General features: G+C 31.8%; 8 protein-coding genes across 8 annotated transcripts; 2 read left to right on the top strand and 6 right to left on the bottom strand.

Moving 5' to 3' along the window:
• Nucleotides 1-2,035: 2,035 nt before the first annotated feature.
• Nucleotides 2,036-2,725, top strand: EIN_485930 (hypothetical protein; the record flags this gene model as incomplete). Its single annotated transcript, XM_004255914.1, has 1 exon — nucleotides 2,036-2,725. The coding sequence occupies one exon, from the start codon at nucleotides 2,036-2,038 to the stop codon at nucleotides 2,723-2,725; it is 690 nt and encodes a 229-aa protein (XP_004255962.1).
• A 346-nt stretch (nucleotides 2,726-3,071) lies between these two features.
• EIN_485920 (hypothetical protein) lies at nucleotides 3,072-3,692 on the bottom strand (the record flags this gene model as incomplete). Its single annotated transcript, XM_004255913.1, has 1 exon — nucleotides 3,072-3,692. One exon carries the CDS (start codon nucleotides 3,690-3,692, stop codon nucleotides 3,072-3,074), a length of 621 nt encoding a protein of 206 aa, XP_004255961.1.
• A 1,610-nt stretch (nucleotides 3,693-5,302) lies between these two features.
• Nucleotides 5,303-6,012, bottom strand: EIN_485910 (hypothetical protein; the record flags this gene model as incomplete). Its single annotated transcript, XM_004255912.1, has 2 exons — nucleotides 5,303-5,624; nucleotides 5,666-6,012. The coding sequence occupies 2 exons, from the start codon at nucleotides 6,010-6,012 to the stop codon at nucleotides 5,303-5,305; spliced, it is 669 nt and encodes a 222-aa protein (XP_004255960.1).
• A 114-nt stretch (nucleotides 6,013-6,126) lies between these two features.
• Nucleotides 6,127-9,559, bottom strand: EIN_485900 (chromodomain-helicase-DNA-binding protein, putative; the record flags this gene model as incomplete). The annotated part of the gene is made up of 2 exons (XM_004255911.1): nucleotides 6,127-8,869; nucleotides 8,916-9,559. The coding sequence occupies 2 exons, from the start codon at nucleotides 9,557-9,559 to the stop codon at nucleotides 6,127-6,129; spliced, it is 3,387 nt and encodes a 1,128-aa protein (XP_004255959.1).
• Nucleotides 9,560-10,026: 467 nt separating this feature from the next.
• On the top strand, nucleotides 10,027-11,166 carry EIN_485890 (hypothetical protein; the record flags this gene model as incomplete). Its single annotated transcript, XM_004255910.1, has 2 exons — nucleotides 10,027-10,789; nucleotides 10,871-11,166. The coding sequence occupies 2 exons, from the start codon at nucleotides 10,027-10,029 to the stop codon at nucleotides 11,164-11,166; spliced, it is 1,059 nt and encodes a 352-aa protein (XP_004255958.1).
• A 587-nt stretch (nucleotides 11,167-11,753) lies between these two features.
• EIN_485880 (hypothetical protein) lies at nucleotides 11,754-12,491 on the bottom strand (the record flags this gene model as incomplete). Its single annotated transcript, XM_004255909.1, has 1 exon — nucleotides 11,754-12,491. One exon carries the CDS (start codon nucleotides 12,489-12,491, stop codon nucleotides 11,754-11,756), a length of 738 nt encoding a protein of 245 aa, XP_004255957.1.
• A 164-nt stretch (nucleotides 12,492-12,655) lies between these two features.
• EIN_485870 (rab7, putative) lies at nucleotides 12,656-13,267 on the bottom strand (the record flags this gene model as incomplete). The annotated part of the gene is made up of 1 exon (XM_004255908.1): nucleotides 12,656-13,267. The coding sequence occupies one exon, from the start codon at nucleotides 13,265-13,267 to the stop codon at nucleotides 12,656-12,658; it is 612 nt and encodes a 203-aa protein (XP_004255956.1).
• Nucleotides 13,268-14,551: 1,284 nt separating this feature from the next.
• Nucleotides 14,552-17,131, bottom strand: EIN_485860 (guanine nucleotide exchange factor, putative; the record flags this gene model as incomplete). The annotated part of the gene is made up of 1 exon (XM_004255907.1): nucleotides 14,552-17,131. The coding sequence occupies one exon, from the start codon at nucleotides 17,129-17,131 to the stop codon at nucleotides 14,552-14,554; it is 2,580 nt and encodes an 859-aa protein (XP_004255955.1).
• Nucleotides 17,132-18,840: the final 1,709 nt, after the last annotated feature.

Below are 18,840 nucleotides of genomic sequence, written 5' to 3'. Positions count from 1 at the left end.
TGTTAATTCACGAAATCGATTGAATTAATGTGCAGTATTTTTTGTTTTTCTGTTTTTGAATGGTTTATTTGTATAGTTTATTTTACTAGTCGTTTAAAGTGGTTTTACGTGGAGACACTGGAAACACGACGCCGCAATAGTATTCGAAGTTTTTTGGGCCGTTTTTTGTGGGACTCAATGGATAAAGATCTTAATGCATAAGCTTCATTCAGAAAAATCGGTCATGAAAGGCAAGATAGGGGGTTGTAAATTAAATTAATTGCGAATTTTTGACAAAAATTGCCGCAGAATCGAAACTATCGAAGATTTCTAAAAATATAAAACGATTTTGTTTTTAAACAAAACTCGAATCCCATTGGTCTGAGATTCGTCTTTTTTGGTTATAATTCGAGTTTCATTTCTTTTCGAACAGAATGTTTTATTTCATCTGGGAAGTTGTTAATTTCAATGTAAAAAATTATAGTTTATAATTAATGTCAGTTTATTGGCTCGGCATATTGCGCCAAGTGGTATAAAATGCAAAACTTTTAGTAAACAAACATGATACAAAGCAGAACTGAAAAAACGAGGAAAGAACAACTGCTGCTACAAAACTGGAAAGTGACGCGATTTTTATTTATGGATTTCGTCTGAAAAAAAAGCCATTTTTAGTTTCTTATTTTTAGAAAAACGGAACTTATGTGCACTGTTATGAAAAGTATTTAAAAAACTTGTACTTTTTATTTTTCGTACAAATAACAATAAAAAATTATAATCTATTATTCGAGCAATTAAAATACAATAAAATAAATATGTATTTTTATTATTTTTCAGTCACCATTAAAAAATACCATACTTTATTATTATTACTTTATATTTTGAATAAATTTATTTTTAACCAGAATTTATACTTTTTTCACCCTGTTTTTGATTTTTACTATTATTATTGTGATTCATAAATTGAATTGTGTCGACAATTTAAAAATAATTCATTCAACAAGTTTGTTTTATAATTTACTTAAGTTCCAAGTTAATATTTTTATAAAAATGATGGATCAGATTTGTAGTGTTGTTTTTTAAAATTGTAAATTTTAAGTATTTAATTTGATGTTTGTTCATTTTAATCCATTTATTTATTAATATATAAAATTAATTAATTAATTAATAAATATTATTAATAAATCAATTAATATATTAGATAAGTAATAATATTATCGATATGACTTATAATATTTAAATAATAAACAACAAAATAATATTTGAAATCAAAATATAGATAATAATTGTTATTGTTATTTAATAGATTTATTCAAACAAAGTAACCATATATTATTAATATATTTATCATAATTTTTATTAACCTTTTTAATAAAATCTTATCATTATATAATAGTAAAAAATAATAAATGAATAACAAAATTAATAAATTTATTAGTTGGTTTAAATTTTAATTTATAATTTAATATTTTATTATCGAATAATTTAATTAATAAATAAATAATAAATAATTAAATTAATAATAATCAAAAAAAAATTAACAAAAAAACTTGTTTGTCCTATAAATGTCGAAAACGTTCAAATATCCCACAATATTCATAATTAAAATCCTTAATTATTGTTACAAATGCTGTTTTGAGTTTTTTAATTACCACAATTATTTATCTCTTTCCTGAAATCGACGACAAGAAAAGAAATAGAATGAAACAGAAGACAAGATTGTTAGAAAGGTGTTTATATCCAAACACGGCAATATCAAAAAAAACACTATTCATTGTTATTTAATTTAATAAAAAATATTAAAAACAATTGATTGAAATACTTATTAATGATTAATGCCAAAAACAATCCAAATCTCTAAATTCAATAATACAAAATTCAAATAATTGGTTCACTTTCCCGTTATTTACTTAGTTATGGAGCAATCACTTTTCGACTTCGAAAGGACAGAAAAAGTCAACAAGGGTTTTAAAATTACAACCCTTTTCCTGTAAAATAAGAAAAAAAGGGAAAATACTTTCCTATATAAGACTCGAAGAAAACTCATAGAATCAATTACATGCCAAGTGTCTTAAACAACAATATGAAATCAAACGACAAACATAAGACACACTCATTCATCGTCGTCACAGGTGGTGTTGGTGTCGGGAAGACTACACTGATAGAGAAGATTCAACTCATCTACGGCAATGCTGTTGGTATCGTTCAAGAGTTCATTGATTACTCTCCACAGAAGGGCAAGAAGTATTTAGAGGACTTCTTGAGTGGTAAAATGAATTGCTTTGAGTTCCAGTCCTTTGTGTTAGATTGCTACGATTTACAGTTGACCGACTTCTGCTCCACAAAGAAGCTTATTATCATGGAAAGAGGTCCTTTTGATTCAGTCGGACTCTTCACGCGCCAGTCTCTTATCGACGGAAGAATATCACAAGAAAACTTCGACAAACTGATTGAGAAGATACATGTCATCGAAAAGAAGTATCAAATACCAACAACAGACACCTTCAATATGGAAGCTCGGGATATGGCATACTCAAATGAGAAAAGTGTTTTTGAGTCTCTAGAAAATGGAATATATAAAACGGTGGAGGACTCTTCTGATTTATTGATATACCTCTATTCCTCAGTCCCTAAAAAGCAGCTTGACAATATCAAGAAAAGAGGAAGAAAGGGGGAAGAAAATTACGACGTGAATTATATGATGAAGATCAACAATGCATATATGGAGATGTTTGGAAATCGGATTTGAATTATTGTAAATTGATGGTTTATTGTGTTTTTTATTATTTTCAAATTATTTATTATTGAATTAACATTAGGTCTGGGTTGAGCTATACATATTAGTTTTGTTTACTATATTAATAGAAAATGTCACCATTTTGTTTAGAAACTTTTTTAAAAAGAATCATTAATTTAATAATAGTTTGTTAATAGTAGTTATCTATTTAGTTTGATAATAACAAAAATAACTATATTTCTAATAATAACAAGTATAAGTGAAGTTAGAATGTCATTTAATAAACGAAAAATTATAAAAATAACAATTATTAAACAATATAGAAAAAAAATCTATTTAATTACTATTTATGATCCCATCAAGCCATTTTGATAGTCATCAAATTGGAATGGGTAGAAGTAAGGTACTTCGCCAACGTCAAATTTCCACAATCAAGCTTCACACTTTCCTGAGAGCTTACTAAGAAGAACATATAATTGCTAATAAGTCTGCCTCTCTTTTCAATATCATTTTTGTTAAAGACAACCTTCCCATCTTTTGAAACTGCAGTGATCCGTTCTATTTGCAACCCGTGTTTTGTCTTTCTTGAGAACTTTGACTCAAATGAGTATCCGATCATTGAGGCGTAATCAATAAGAAGATTATTAATAAAACACCTCTTCTTCCTTTCAAAGGCCCGCCCCGCAGTGATTTCTTTAATTCCACTGTTGATATCAAAAATGTAACTTTTCAAGTGGATCTGTTCTGAAAGTCTTTTTACTTGAATCACTTCTTTACCGTAATACAAGTTTCGTAATTTAGGCATATTCAGTGTTGTGGTTGCTAACTTGGCAGGCATCTCAATTTCAAAACCAAATGTATCATTTAACAAAGCCAACAAAAAAGCTTGTTGAATACTCTCATAATTCTTTGTGTCGCTTTTCTGCTTTGCGTAGTACTCACGCTTCTCGGCTGAGAGCTTGAACGTGGTTTGAGACATCCTTTCTTACTCTGTTTTTTCAAATCTCTTTTTATACCTTTTAATACCTATTCAATGTTTTTTCTTACGAACGCTATATATTTTTATTTATTTAACTCTATTGTAATGCACTGATTTCGCCTGATATTTTTAACCAACACGTTCCTATCTATAAAATTGTTTTATTTTCTATTACAATTATTATTATAAATTGTGTTTTTTTTCTTTTGGCAGTTTTGACTTTTGCTGATCTTTTCAAATTAAAAACTAACCCATCACTATTTTTAAAACAATCAAATTACGGCTGAATGTGGTGTTTAATTATCAGGATAAATCAATTTTGTTTAATTATTATTGCCCCAAACTTTTCCAGCCACTTTTTTGGTAAATTTTCTGTGGAAAAGTCGTTGGATTTATAGTTTATTAAATTATTATAAAATCATAATTTAACTATAATTAAAGCGATCTTTTCCATGTGAATTTTCTTTCTTTTCTCATACGAATAAAATATTTTGATTTTCCCGTTTTTTTAACCAAAAAACGATCTGTTATTATCTTTTTTTATATCGTGTACGTTATTTGTTTAATAATAAAGATACCAATTGCATTTTTATTTAACGCATAATTCTATCTAACATTTGAGGAACATTACACAATTTAATAACTATATTTTTAATTAAATGAATTGTACAGATAACAGATTTGTAAAAATAAGACTAATATAACGGGACATCCGTTTGAAAAAGCCGATTGGTTTGAAAAGTCATACAGATATAAAAATGGGTTGTTAGATCTTTTATATAAAAACAAATTTATCATTTCATGCTAACATTAAGATGAATGTTTGAATCACAGCCTAAAATAACCATTAATAAAAATATTTTTAAGATGTGAATTTGTTTTACAAATATATAACATAATAATAAAAAAAGTCTGTTTTACTTTGAATTATTTTAATATTTTCTTGGCAAAGGTCTTTGTTCATAAACTCTTTATTCTAATGTTGTGCATTTCAAAAATATTTTAACAAAACTTATTTTTATACATAATAAAAACGAAAAATTTCAACCAAAAAACTCGAAAAGCCGTAAAGTTGTTTTTCGATTTTTTTCAAAATTATTTTAAAAAAAACGGCTTAATTTATTTTAGTTTATAATAATGTGTTTTTATAAAATAATTCCCGTTAAATTAGCTAAATTATTCAACAATTTCTTTTTTTTTATTTTTGAATCTCTTAGTGAAACAAAGGTGCATTTTTTGATTTTAAAAGTCTTTTTTTGAAATTGTTTTGCAACTTTTTCTTTTCAAAAAAGTTACAACAAAAACAAATTGTTGAATTATATTAATATATAAAAATATATTAAAAATATAGTAAAAATATAGTAAAAAAATAATATAAATTTTTATAACATTTGTTTTGTGTAGAATCAGCTTGTTTTTTTTAAAAAACCAAACACTTTTTTAGAAAAAAAAATTATTTTTTTTAATGTTGAGTAATTAAAAAAAAATTTGTCAAATTACAAAAAATAATCAAAATAATTAATAAAATAATTAATAATAAACAATTATTAATTATTAATAAAGTTGTAAAAAAAAACAAATGCTATAAGTACAATAAAATAAACTAAAGACTAAAAAATGGACAGACCAAAAGTGCTCCCAGTTGCAGAAAAAGCAGTTAACTTGTTGACAACATTTAAACACACTGGCGAACACACTTTATCTTTTTCTGTGAGGACCCTTCCTTTGAAACTCAATGTACTTTCACTTTTTTCTATTTTTAATATTTTTGACACTCTTTTGTGGAAACTCTCCACCTCCTCATTTGGTATAGAAGACACTTCAACAACTTTTTGTGCTTCTGGGATACCAAAAACAGATATTGTAATTACTGGATACTCTCGAATTAATTTAGTCATGCCATAAATTTCGATGACAGTCACTTCAGGTACCCTTTTCCTCAGTATAAAACACCAACCCAATACTAAACAAACCATGAGAAGTCCATTTTTCCTCTGAGACTTTCAAGTTGCTTCTGATAGCCTTCAGATAATATCACAACATCTTTTCCAATAACACAATTTTCATTGAGTAGAGTGTGTGAATACACTCCACTTTTAACAGCTTTGATCCATCTTTTTTCAATCATTGGAACATACACCTTTTCTTTTATTACCTCCTCCGCTTTACTCACATTAAACCCTTGTCGTAGCATTTCTTTTCCCTTATTAAGTCGTTGACATATTTCGTCCATCCACACTACAGAAACACACTTACACACTCCAACCCCAATTCTTTTGCAATGGAGAGTAGATTCTATTTGTCTCATCAATGCAATCATCCCTCAATAACTGTTTTATTCAGTTCAGTCCTCAAAACTTTTAAAGTACTCAACACTCTCAATTACAATCAACACGTCTACATCTATGGCATGTCGCTCTTTGTAAATATACAATCACTTCGGCCCTAGCGCTTTAAACACCATCTTCCCCGACTTCCCAAAGCCAGACATCAACCCTTCAAACTCATTCGGTTCCAAGTCGAGTTCATCAAGCTCAAGTGCCTTTCCCAACTTCGGTACAATTGACACAACACTTCTTTTCTTCTCACTTCGTGGTTTCGTACCTTCTTTCTTTTCTTTAAAGTACTCGTTGAGTGTTTTTGTTGGTGTCTTCTTCCGTTTCACGTCAGTGTCCCCCATTCGGGTGCCAAGGGTTTCCTTCTGATATTTCGTCAACTTAATTTCAACACACTTTTTCTCAAGGTTTACCACCTGTTTTGGCTCTGATTTATTCATTGAAGTTGTTGTGTCAGAATTTGCTTTAGATTCCTGAAACTCGTGTTGGGGGTGAACATTGAACGACTCGTCATCCGATATTTCAATCACTTCAGTTTGCTTTGTTTGTGCCTTCAACACCGGTTTACACACAGAGTCGTCAAACACATTTTCAGAGGCTTTAATAGTGTTGTCTGCACGTTCCAATAAAAAGTCTTCTTTTTTAGGTTTTGTGGTGTTTAACGTTTTGTGCGTTTGCGCAGTCAAGTCGAAAAATTTGATGTTTGGTGGCATTTGCTCTAAGGCTTTAACAAGACATTTTCCGCTCACACTTTCCTTTGCAACTTTGCTTGGCATAGTCTCGGCACACGCTTTTGTCTTCGAACTTTTGTTTTCCTTTTCCTTAAGTTGTGCTTTGTTCATCAAACTGATCTCATCAAGTTCATTCAAAACACTCTCAATCGCACTCTCTGTCAACACAGATGGGTCCTTGACTTTTTCCGCACCAAACTTCTTCAAGGCGGACGACATCGGTTTGGTCACTTTGAAGTAATCATTCAACGACTTCTTCTTTTTCTTCTCTTCTCGGAGCACACTTTCCATTAGCATCAAAGGTTTCCCGTTACTCGCTTTAAGTTTCGGCGCATTTGGATCAAACTTGGTTTCCTTATTCCCTTTCTTTTTCTCTGTTGAATGACTTTTCTCTTCGTATTGGGGAACATCGACTTTGACGACTTTACTTGTTTTCATCAGTTTGTCATATTTTAAAGGTTCAACAAGAATTGGCCTTTCATCTTCTATTGCACCATCATTTTCAATATTTGAAAGATCTTCACACCCCACGTCTTCCATTTTATGTTGATGGTCGTCTTTTTCAATCAGTTCCATTTTCTCGACTTTCTCATTCTCGTGTTTCTTCTGAAACTCGTCGAACTTCTGAAACGTGTACAACTCATTTAAGTCATCGACTTTATTTTTACTCGTTTCATTTGATTGTTTGCTGGTCTCATCCATCACATGGTACCCCTCCACACTCCCACTCTTTCCTTGTTTCCCCAGAACAAGAAACTTTTCAATTGAACCGGAACCTTTCTCTAATGTTCCAGAACTTTTATTCTTCTTCATTTCCAACACCCCCATTTGAGGGAGACTCCCCTCACTCTTTTTCTTCCCATAATCCTTCACAGTGATGGTCGTCTTAGTCTTTTTCCTCGCAATGTCAAACACTGCTTCATCCAATAATTCACTCGAGTTCTCTAAATCAACTGTTTTAGACTTCTTCCGAAAAGACTCCTTCTCTTCTTTCTCTTGTTCATTCATGTCTTCGTCACAGTCGATAATGTCGTCTTCAAGCTCTTCAGTCTTTTCAACCTCAACATTAACTTCAACATCCATAGCATCGTGACCACTCTCTTTCCCATCAAGGGCCTCTCCAGTTATATACAGCTTCTTTTCAAGTAAAGGCCAGATGTAATCGTCGACAGTCTTCTTCCCTATCAAATAAAAAATTCGCACCTTATTCTTCTGTCCTATTCGATGTACTCTATCCTCCGCTTGTCTCAAGATCCCCGGTGTCCAGTATAACTCCGCAAATACAACAGTATCTGCAGCATGCAGTGTAATCCCCGTCCCCGCGGCAGTCACACTTAATATCGCTATTTTCATGTTTCGATTCTTCTGAAACTTATCAACGTACTTCGAACGGACGGTCGGTTGTGTCGCCCCGTCAATGCGAATGTACCCAATGTCTTTACTCTTCACAAACTCTTCGATGGCATCAAGCATCTCTTGATGATGCGCAAACACTAAAAACTTTGTCCCTTCAAGTATCATCTTCTCAATGAATTTGCACACGCCAACGACTTTTGCCTTCGAGCTCATCACGTAAAACTCCAAGAACTGCGCCTGCTTTTGTAACTTGTCAAACTCGCCTCCTACTTTCCTCCTTGCAAGTTCTGCGGCGTCTCGAATACTCTGCATCCGCTGCGCTTCTTCTTCGGGTATTGCAATTTCAACGGTCATTCGCTCTTTCTCCGGAATTGCGTCTTTCAATACGTCATCTTTCAGTCGTCGTATCATCACGTTGTTACTCAACAAGACATGAAGCTCTGCCAAATGAGAATTGCCAGTGTAGTCCCACCCAAATGGCCCAACACGAGCTTTGCAGTACCTCACTGCAAATTTGTGGAATGAGTCGAATATAGGGAATCTGAGTGCTTGAAGTTGTGGGTATAGTTCACACGGGCGTGACAAAAGTGCCGTCCCACTGAGTAAAACTGTTCGTTTAGAGTTCAACAAAACCGGCAACAACTCTCGGCACCTCTTCGACTGGGGATTTTTCAGGTAATGACACTCGTCGACGACAATCACTTGGAAATTCTTTTTAATGAACAACTCGGCGTGTTTTGAAGCTATTTCATATCTAGATGATTAGAGGGAATTGTTTAATAGTAATATGAAATACAAACGTGACGATCGTGACATCCCCAAAAGGCATCGACAAGTCATTGGAAGACAGTATCACATTAACAGACCCACATAATGGATTGTTTTTGAGGATTTCGTCCTTCCAGTTGTGTCTCACTGAAGAAGGACAGATAACAAGTAAAGGCCACTCTCTCTGGTAATAAGAAGCTATTGAAATAGCTTGGAGGGTTTTTCCAAGTCCCATCTCGTCCGCAATAAGACATCTTCCTTCGTGTTGTATTCCAAATAAGAAGCCATCCTTTTGAAAATCTTTTAATTTGGTTCTGAGAGCGGAGGGGAGTCGCTTTTGTATATCATCAAAATTTGTTGTTTGTGGTGTGTTTTGCGACGAATTGAAGTGTCTCATGACTTCGTTGGGAATTTCTCGAACTTTCAGTCCTGTTGAGCGAAGTTGGGAAAAAACACTGTCGTACTTTTTAAGTGGTAGAAAGTGCCCATGATCTTTTCTATGTCCAGTTGTCCTTTCAAAGACAGCAAGTGCTTCTTTTGGAACGGATTTTTGTGATGTGCCAAACTCGGTCGCACTCATTATCTCCAAAACTAAGTCACACTCGGGCTCCTCTTGTTTTTTAAGAACAGCAATCTGCGCTGCGCTCAAAGGCTTTTTCCCAAAACGCCTTTTCATTTCTGACTAATAATTGAGTTTTCCCGATTTTTTATTTTGGATGTTTGTTCTAGTTAAAAATTGGTTTATAAATGAATTAATATAGTTAAACAGTAAATTAGATTAGAACTAATATTTTATTAATTTTCAATTTGTTAAACATTGATAAAAAATATTATAAATATTATATAAACAAACTTCTATAAAAATTGTTAAATGCAAATACCTAATAATATTAGTTTATCATACTATATATATAGTAAAATGATTATTCAAATAATGTAGTCTTGAAAGTAATATACAAAATATATATTTTTTGAATAAAAACGTTTTCAAATAATAATACATAATACCCAACTCAATAAATCAATAAAGCACTTATTCTCCAAATAAAAATATTATTTTTTGGCGTGTGCAATTGACAATACCATATCCATATTTTGTAATATATTTTTAATTAATAAATTCATTGTAGAACTCAAAAGACAATGAGTAAAATCATTGAAGACAAGACTCAAGTTATGTTACAAGCTCGCGAGAGGAAAATTCAAAATAACACAAATTCAGAATCCATCGAATACAATTTAGATTACATTGAGCGTCATGGGACTACCGTATTTTATAACAAGCCTATATTGGCCACACACATAAAACGAACAATTTGCATCAAGTGTCAGAACAAAATTTTTGAAAGCACATCGAGTGTATGTGGGTTTTGTGGTATTGGGTTCATCTGTTTGGAGTGTTCTAAAATTGTGATGTACCACATGCAATTTTTGAATAAAGACATTGACATCTATTGCTGTGAAGAGTGCGAAAAGAAGTATATCAACTATGTCCAAAGACTTAAAGTGATGAAAGAGAGAAAGAGTGCACAATCAAGTGCAATTGCCATCATCTTTGATAAACTTTTTGCGATGAGAAGAGACTTTTTGGCTTTCAGAACATCGTTTGAAACAACAAACAAAGAGTTTATCAATGTATATAACACCGATCCCGAATGTATTAAGAAAAACTTGTTAGTAGATGTCCTTCAGAACGCAGACTGTTTGAGAAGTGTGTGTGAAGAACTTCGTCTATTTGATCACATAATCAAAGACAAAAACCAGAAACTTTTATTAATGAAAGATGAAAGAGAAAATTATGTGATGGAGTCAATAAGTTATCTCCACGCTATGACTCTAATGGACTTGGAAATCGTCGAAAACGAGTTGAATGTTTGTTCTATTGACATAGAAACACAGATCAAATGTTACTTATAGATGTTCTTAGCAATAGTGCCACCGTTTCTCGATAAATATAATGTGAATAGATGTGGAGAATCAAATGAAGTTTCTGCATTAGAATCTTTAATAAATATAAATACCAAAGTTGTAAATTCTGAATACAAAATCGAGCCAAAAGTAATTCGAAAATTGCCTGCCACTATTATAATAACATCAGAAACGCTATCTGAATTAACAAGAGTCTTTATTAATGGTGAAGAGTATTATTACCGCTCCAAAACAAGCACGACACAGTCTTTTTATCTTAAGGGAAGTTTTAAATTCTTTGGATATCTTGAGATTGAAATTAAAAATGGTTCCAAAAGTGTTTTTCTAAACAACAGTGTGTTTGTTCTTCTGTAATTCATTTTAAATTGTATTAATCTATTTTTAGACAGTCTAGTTTCTATATGAATGGTTTTTTATAATAATAATATAATAACACATAAAACCAATTTCTATTAATAACGTATCCAATAATAAATACTATGTTGCCCTCTATAATATAATATGGTATAAATTATAATAAAATGAACTATTATACTAGTAAAGAAATTAATAGTATTAAATGCCCGATATTTCCGTTTAAAAACCACAGAAACAACTTTCAAACGCACAAAAACACCCCCAAAAACTGAATTACAAAAACAGAAAGTCAATGATTGGGACATTAGTTGTATTTTTCCTCTTTGGCATTGCTCGAGCATCTGACATGACAGTATGGGAGATAGTTGGGACATCGATTATAGTCTCGAGTGTTGCTATAGTAACTCTGACCATTTTAGTATTAGTTGCCGTGTGCAGATTTTGCCCTGGTCATTTCAAAGTCTAACTTTTTAACTTTACATCCGCTCAACAGCTTCTTCAAGTTGTCTTATTAATTTTAGTTTGATTACCAATTCCTTTGAATAGAACTCACTAAACACACAACACTTAATAAATCCAATGTGTTATTTCTTTTTAGCCAAAGTCTTATAATACTCCTTTTGCTTTGGACTCAACTTTTCGCAAGCGTATGCCCGAGTTATAGCTGGCATCACACACCCGTTCTCATCCAAGTAATCCGTCAGTGTCTTCTCATTCTTCTTCCCTATTTCTCTTAACATCCACCCGCACGCTTTGTGTATCAAATCGTGCTCATCATCTTGGAGTATTCTACATAACTTCAACGCATCTTTAAACTTCCTTTTGCGTATGAAATAGAGGGTGGATACTATAGATATCCGCCTCTCCCACAAGTTGTCGCTCTCTGCAAATTGGTATAATATACTCTTGTCTTTGTTTTCTAAATACCCGCCAACGATGGATATACATGTCAAGTCAACTAAGTCCCAGTTATTAAATCGCGATGTGTTTTCTATGTAAAATTGATACACTTTTTGGGCGTCGATGTCTTTTGCTATTTTCAAAACTTCTCCTCCAGCTACTCTAACCTCGTGAATGGTATTCTCTAATAGTACTTTTGCTATATTTAAAAGATCTTCCACGGTCTTACCTGAAACAAGCTTCTTTCTTATAACAAAGGCTTTCATTGAGGTTTTCACTATTTCTCGGATCTTTGGCATAGGCACGCCGATGAAGATGTCCCCTTCCCCGTACTCTCCTTTTCCCGTCTTAAAAAAACGCATCAAAATTTTCGATTTTTCGGTGTCTGTATTTTCCTTTAGTTTTTCGATGATCTCTGTCATGTCGTTTGTTGTTCTTCTTATCAGTTTGTTAAATTTTCTTCATCGAAAAACCCCACAAATGTTGAGGAATCACCTCTTCAGATGTTTTGAGTCAAATTTCACTCAAATTTTTAGTTAAAAGAAAAGAAACACACACAAGACAAACAACACATATAGATTACTAATTAACAACACTTTTTGGCATTTGGAAGTGTGGTGATTTCAACGACGGGAAGTGGGGGAGGTATCGGATACTCAAAGCTCATTTGTTTCTTCAGTCGAAGAACACTCGAGAACAAATCCGATATCCCTATATCATTCGACGCACTCGTCTCAGCATATGTGAAGCCATTTTGCTCCGCCCATTCTCTCCCCTCTTCTTGGACTTGTCGTTGGTCTTGTAAGTCACATTTGTTCCCAACAACTACGACTAAAACATCTTTGTCATCGACCGAATCAACACTTTTATATTCATTATACCATTTCGGTAGACTTTGAAGACTCGACTGATTCGTCAAGTCAAACACGAGAAACACAACATCAGACCCACGGTAATAGTTTTTAAACACTGACTGATACTTTTCACTCCCCGCTGTGTCCCATAAAGCCATATCTAAGACCTCCCCATCCGCTTGAATCTCTTTGTGAAATATGTCCGATCCAATTGTCGTCTTATACTCCGATGAGTATGTTTTATTCACATACCTAAGCGTGATGCTTGTCTTCCCTACATTGGAATCTCCACTCAAAATCACTTTGTAATTTGTTTTGACGCACTTAACAGGACCTTCGGTCATTCAGTACTTTGTGATTATTTGGAGTCCTCTTTTATTTGTTTTTTATTCGTGACAAGTGGTAGTATTCTTTTCTTAGGTTTTTTTATTTTTTTCTTCTTCAAAAAATAATACTTTTCTAACTGAATTTTCATATTTGTTCAACAATTGTTTGGAGTATTATTATTATCTAATTTTTTTACTATAAATATCGCTCGTTTGTTCTGATGTTCAAAACTATATTTTTGATAATTAAATAATTAATTAAGTACTACATTGCAATAATTGTATTATTTTTATAATATTATATTTATAAAATATAATACAGTCATTTTCAAAAACAAATTATATTTAATAGAATAAAGTATTAATATAATAATAATTATAACATTAAGTTTATTTTTATAACAACAACCAATTTTATATGGTTTTATTAAACCAGCTCAAAACTATTTTTTTAAATTCCATATTTATAAGTTTTATACATTTGCCACAAACACAAATCTGTTAATTTTTCATAGTAAAAAACCAGTAACAAGTTAACAGATTTTATTATCAAACTTAAAAAAATATAGAAACTAGTTGAACATTTTAAAACAATTCACAATTAGTTTGCCTTTTTATAGAAAAAGGAAGTTCGAGACTTTGCAACAGAACCCAGTGGTGTGGTCTGTGTGTCTATTCTCGATTTTGCAGTGGTTGAACGTGACATATATAAATTAGCGGAAAGGAGTCTGTTGGATTGTAATGAGTTAGATAAAGGCGTGAAGTGAGTCGGGGATGGTGAGAGTGAAATACTCTGCGGGGTCTCAACCATCTTTTTTGATTTATGATTTCCAATAGTAAAGCTAGCTCTCTGTTTTTTCTTTTCATTAATCGGCTCGAAGAACGACTTTTTGTCTTCTTTATTTTTGAAGTTTAAGTCGAGAGGGAATAACGTTGCAATTAACGTCGCTGGATTTATTTTTTGGATTTTAGTTTCTATCAGTGATGGTCTAAAAGGTGGGAATATGAGTGTTGGCAAATTTCTAAGAAAATATGAGAAGAGGAAGTTTTGATTTTGTTCTGCAATACCGGAGTCATTAGCAATGAAGAAATGAATGAATTGGGAGAGTTTATATTCCAAGTCTGGATGCACTACAATCCATTGATTGAATACAAAGAGTATAATATGAATGATTTTTAAAGCAGGAGAGTTACTGAGTGAAGTCAATAGTTTAGTACAGATAGTAGGAATATTATCTGCAAGATAAGTTTCTTAGTTATAGTAATATATTAATATATAATTTAAAATGATATAATTCATAGTTACAAACGTTCATTAAGTGCGGCGTTTTTCACAAACGACAACTCGCCAGAGAAGTCACCAAAAAGGGGTTTGTCTAAACATTGCAAGTAGATCACTAACATCCCCAACAAGACGTCATTATCATATTCATCTAGTTCAACAAACTCCCCCAACTCACACATTAAAAGTTTCTCTTGAGCCTTAATTAAATCTGTTTTGTCCCAGTAATTGTCGTCGAAGAAATGTCGATTTGAAAAAATTTCGTTGATGATATCAAAGAGGAGTTGGTGGACTCCAAAGTGATTTAAATTGAGTCTGTTTAACTCCACGCCAGTCATCGCTGGTGCTTTGTGATACAGTGACACAATCCTTTTCATCAAAGGTTTGTCTCCAATTAATTCAAGTGGATTTTCAATGTTAAAGTCTGTACATGGTGATGTTAGTATAACTCGTTCTTTCGTTGGGTTATAAACGACGTTCATACTGTCCAAAGGGAATACAATGACCTTTTCTGTAGTCTTTAAAATGATGAAAGGGTCTGCGTGTACTAACGACACGTTCTTAGTATTCTCTTCATGTTGTGTTCTTGGACTTATTGATGGAGTGAATGTTGTTTTCATAATCTTTAACTCGAATCTATCCAATAGTGACCCACATAAAAATTGTTCGTTAATGCTTGGATACGTCTTGCTTAAAGGAATAAGTAAAAGAGTGTTTTCAGTCTTTATCACATCTCCAATTGGTTTGTTCACGTCTAAGAAACTGTCTATGACGTTCTCCTGTTTGTTTTCTTCCGAGTTCGCTCGCTTCATTTTGAGGGCAACAACCTCTTCGTGTATTTTTAGAACTCGTAAAATAGCAAACTTTTGTTGTGTGAATGAAAGGGTGGTGTCCAACGTCATTTCTTGATACCCCAAATCACTGTATATATCATAAGTCTCACTTTGCTGCCAAACCATCAGCGCATTTCCATCGGAAAACATGTCTTTGAGTGTTCCCATCTGTGCGTTGTCTTCGACATCAAGGATCCCGCCGTCTTGTATCAAAGACACTTTCAATTCAGTGAACAAGTTCTCATCGCTTGTTTGTAAATACCCTTTTAAGTCTCCCACAATGTCGTCTATGAAAAATTTGGCTGTTTCTATGGTGCCCTTTCTGTTGACCATTTTCACTATAACCTTCTCCTTCACCAAATTTTCAGTTCTTTCAATTTCTTTGCTCGATGGCTTCTCAAGACTTCTGGACTTGTCAAAGCGCTCTTTGTCCGTTGTAATTGGCATGTTCTGTACTTTAAACATGAAGTCGCGAATAACACTGTTTTCGGGTATATCAAATTTCGTCCTCTGATACATGTCAAATGACTCAATGTAACTCCCCATCTTCTTACTCTTCTCAAAATTGATTTCATTTTTCTTGTTTTTGGATGGAGAGCCATCGTCGGTGAATAACACATCTGACAAGAAAAGCCCTAAATAAGGAACAACAGACTTTTGCTCTGAGGTCCTTAGTATTTGTCTGTACTGCGCCCAGTTGCTTTGTGGTGAGACCACCATAGAAACCATCTCCAAAATTGATTTTGTTTTGTCGGTTAGATGACTGAACGTATTTTTGAGTCTGTGGATGGCGGCCGAATTAAATAGAGTGACTATACAAACAACAGCATCAAAATTAAAAAGGGAGTAACACTTCTCAAGAATCAAAATAATATGTGTGACGACCTTCACTCGCTCTTCTATGTTTTTTTGGTCCAAAATTTCAAAGATCAAAAAATTCTGAAGACGATTAAAAAAGTTTACAGAGGCACTCACGCCTTTACAAACTCCTTTCTCTTTATTCCACTTGAACAGTTCAAATGCTGAGATGTCAAAGAACAGCTCTGACTGTATCTTCGTTAATTCGTGCGCAAAGTTGAATGGTGAAATAGACAAGAAGTCAAGAGGTTCATTAAACAGCAAGAAATTAAGAGGGAGTTTTGTATTATCCGAGTATGTAAGTTTTGAAGAGCTAGTTCTAAATTTACCTCTGGCCGATGGCTTGTCTAATTTGGCTTTCAATTCTTCTCCAATTTTTCGAAACCCATAAGATAAAAGGCAATCACAAACACATAAAAAGTCGGTACGGGCCTTCAGTCGTAGAGACTCTGGTATCTGTGGAAACACATTAGTCACCCAGTATAAAAATCTCTTTGGAATTTGGTCTCTAAGACTTCTTGAGAGTGTGGTGTCTATGGACATCGCTAACTGAAATCGATTCAAAAAGAGTGCTAAAAAATCGGCTGAAGAGCAGTGGAGTGGGTAACACCATGCAAATGTCTCAAACACGTTTTCGTCTTGACAGGCAGCGCTGACAAGTTGTTGGAGAGAAAAGTAGTTTGTGCTTTCATTAAATGGTGGAAAGCATTCATTCAGCTCATTTTCTGTGAGTAACTTTTTAGTTGCTGAGAGCAACTCCTCAAATGGATAAACAAAATTTTTCACATGTTCAAATTTGATTCGAAGAGAGAACAACTGGCGTTGAATCTCAGTTTGAAACGTAGTTCGAGCGTTGAAACAACGCGAACTCTGTGTGTAGAGGGTGAGGTTGATCACAAAGGTTGTCATTTGACCCAAGAAGTTTTTCTAAGTAAAAAATTCTTAAGTTTTGAATTGAATTTTGACGATTCAGAAGACTATATTCTAGTAAGATTTGGGCATTTTGGCATTATTTGGGACTATTATAAGTGCGCTATTTCGTTCTTTTTTTGTGTTATTCGCTCTATATTCCAAAAATAATATTTTCTTGACTTGGCACGAAACCCGAGTCCATACTCTGATGAAAGATCAACACATAATTAATTCTGGACTTTTGGGATTTAATAATCTTTTTGAAATACAAAATTATAACTTACTTTTATACAAGATTTGTCTTGTTGAATTGAATTGTTTGGAAAAAAAAGAAAAAGTCATCTAAACATTTTTTTCTTTAATGATCACACGTGTTTTATTGGATATTTTTTGTCGAATTATTAATTATCAGTTTATTTGAATTATATTTTACTATTTGGTTGTTAATAAGATATAGTATCGATACAAAATAGTTTTAATATTATTCATTGAATTGGAAATGATTAAAGTTTGCAGTTTTGTTTTTAATGTTATTCTTAAATATTGCCAGAGTTTGTTTTTCTTGAAAAAATAATTAGAATTATTGAACAAAATGAATTGTATAGTTTTTTATTTTTAACAATTGTTAATACATCTTGTTTTTGTTTGAATTATTAAACATTTAAATGCTATTTATTTCAAATATGATATATTATATTAATATTTTTATTATAAATGAATTATTGACCAATTGAAATAGTATCAAATAGTATATCTTTTTATTAAAGTGATTGATAAAAATAGTAAAAATGTTTTTTTAAATAGACAGACAAGAAACCCGTGTTTTATAATAATAGTGAATAATTATTTAATAAGTAAAAAGAAAAGCGAATTGTGGGATTTGTGGTTTTGAATAACATATCTTGATGGAATTTTTCTAGTGAACTTTTTCGAAAAATTTCTAATTTATTTTTGACATTTTACTTAGAAAAAAATAGAAAAAAATTAACAACAAAGCAAAAGTTGACAATAATTAGAAAATACTCAAAATAGAATCGATATTACTTTGCTATTTAAAATGCTACTAAAACGGGAAAATTAAGCACTTATCAAACATGAAAGATTTAAAGCAAAAAAATTATAAAGTAAATTGAGTTATTTGGTAGTAATAAAACAAATAAATAAAAAAAATAAATTAAAATTATTTAATGTTTTAGAAAAAATGCAAAGAGTTTTTTTTAATCTCAGATTTCTTTTTTATGTTTTTTATTAAAATAAAAATAACAATAAATAATAACAAATTATTTAAAAAACGTTTTTTTTACTAATAAAATAATATAAACATACAATTTAACATACAATAATTATTATAGTAAAAAATCATAATTTTAATCATTAATCAAACAAAATTTAAACAAATATATTTAATTAATATAATCAAATCAAGATATGTTATCGTTTGATACCAGGTTAAAAAAATGAGAATGTTTAATATAATGTTGTCAATTCATGTTATTATAACACTTAAATTGTAATTTATGTTTTGTTTAATTGATTTTGTTGTTTTTTAGTTAGCTATAAAGCCATTAATACTGATATTGTGAATTTTCAATTATAATTAATTATGTAATTAAACAATCTTAATTAAAGTATAGTTTTAATTCAAGATAACCATCAAAAGTATTAGTTTATTCCATTATTTTAATACTATTATCATATAGATTCAA

The sequence above is a fragment of the Entamoeba invadens genome (genome assembly GCF_000330505.1).
Source record: "Entamoeba invadens IP1 unplaced genomic scaffold scaff_1105074726715, whole genome shotgun sequence".
Lineage (NCBI taxonomy): Eukaryota > Evosea > Mastigamoebida > Endamoebidae > Entamoeba > Entamoeba invadens.
The sequence above is the reverse complement of the archived record's forward strand: the minus strand, read 5'-3'. Positions and strand labels throughout refer to the sequence as shown.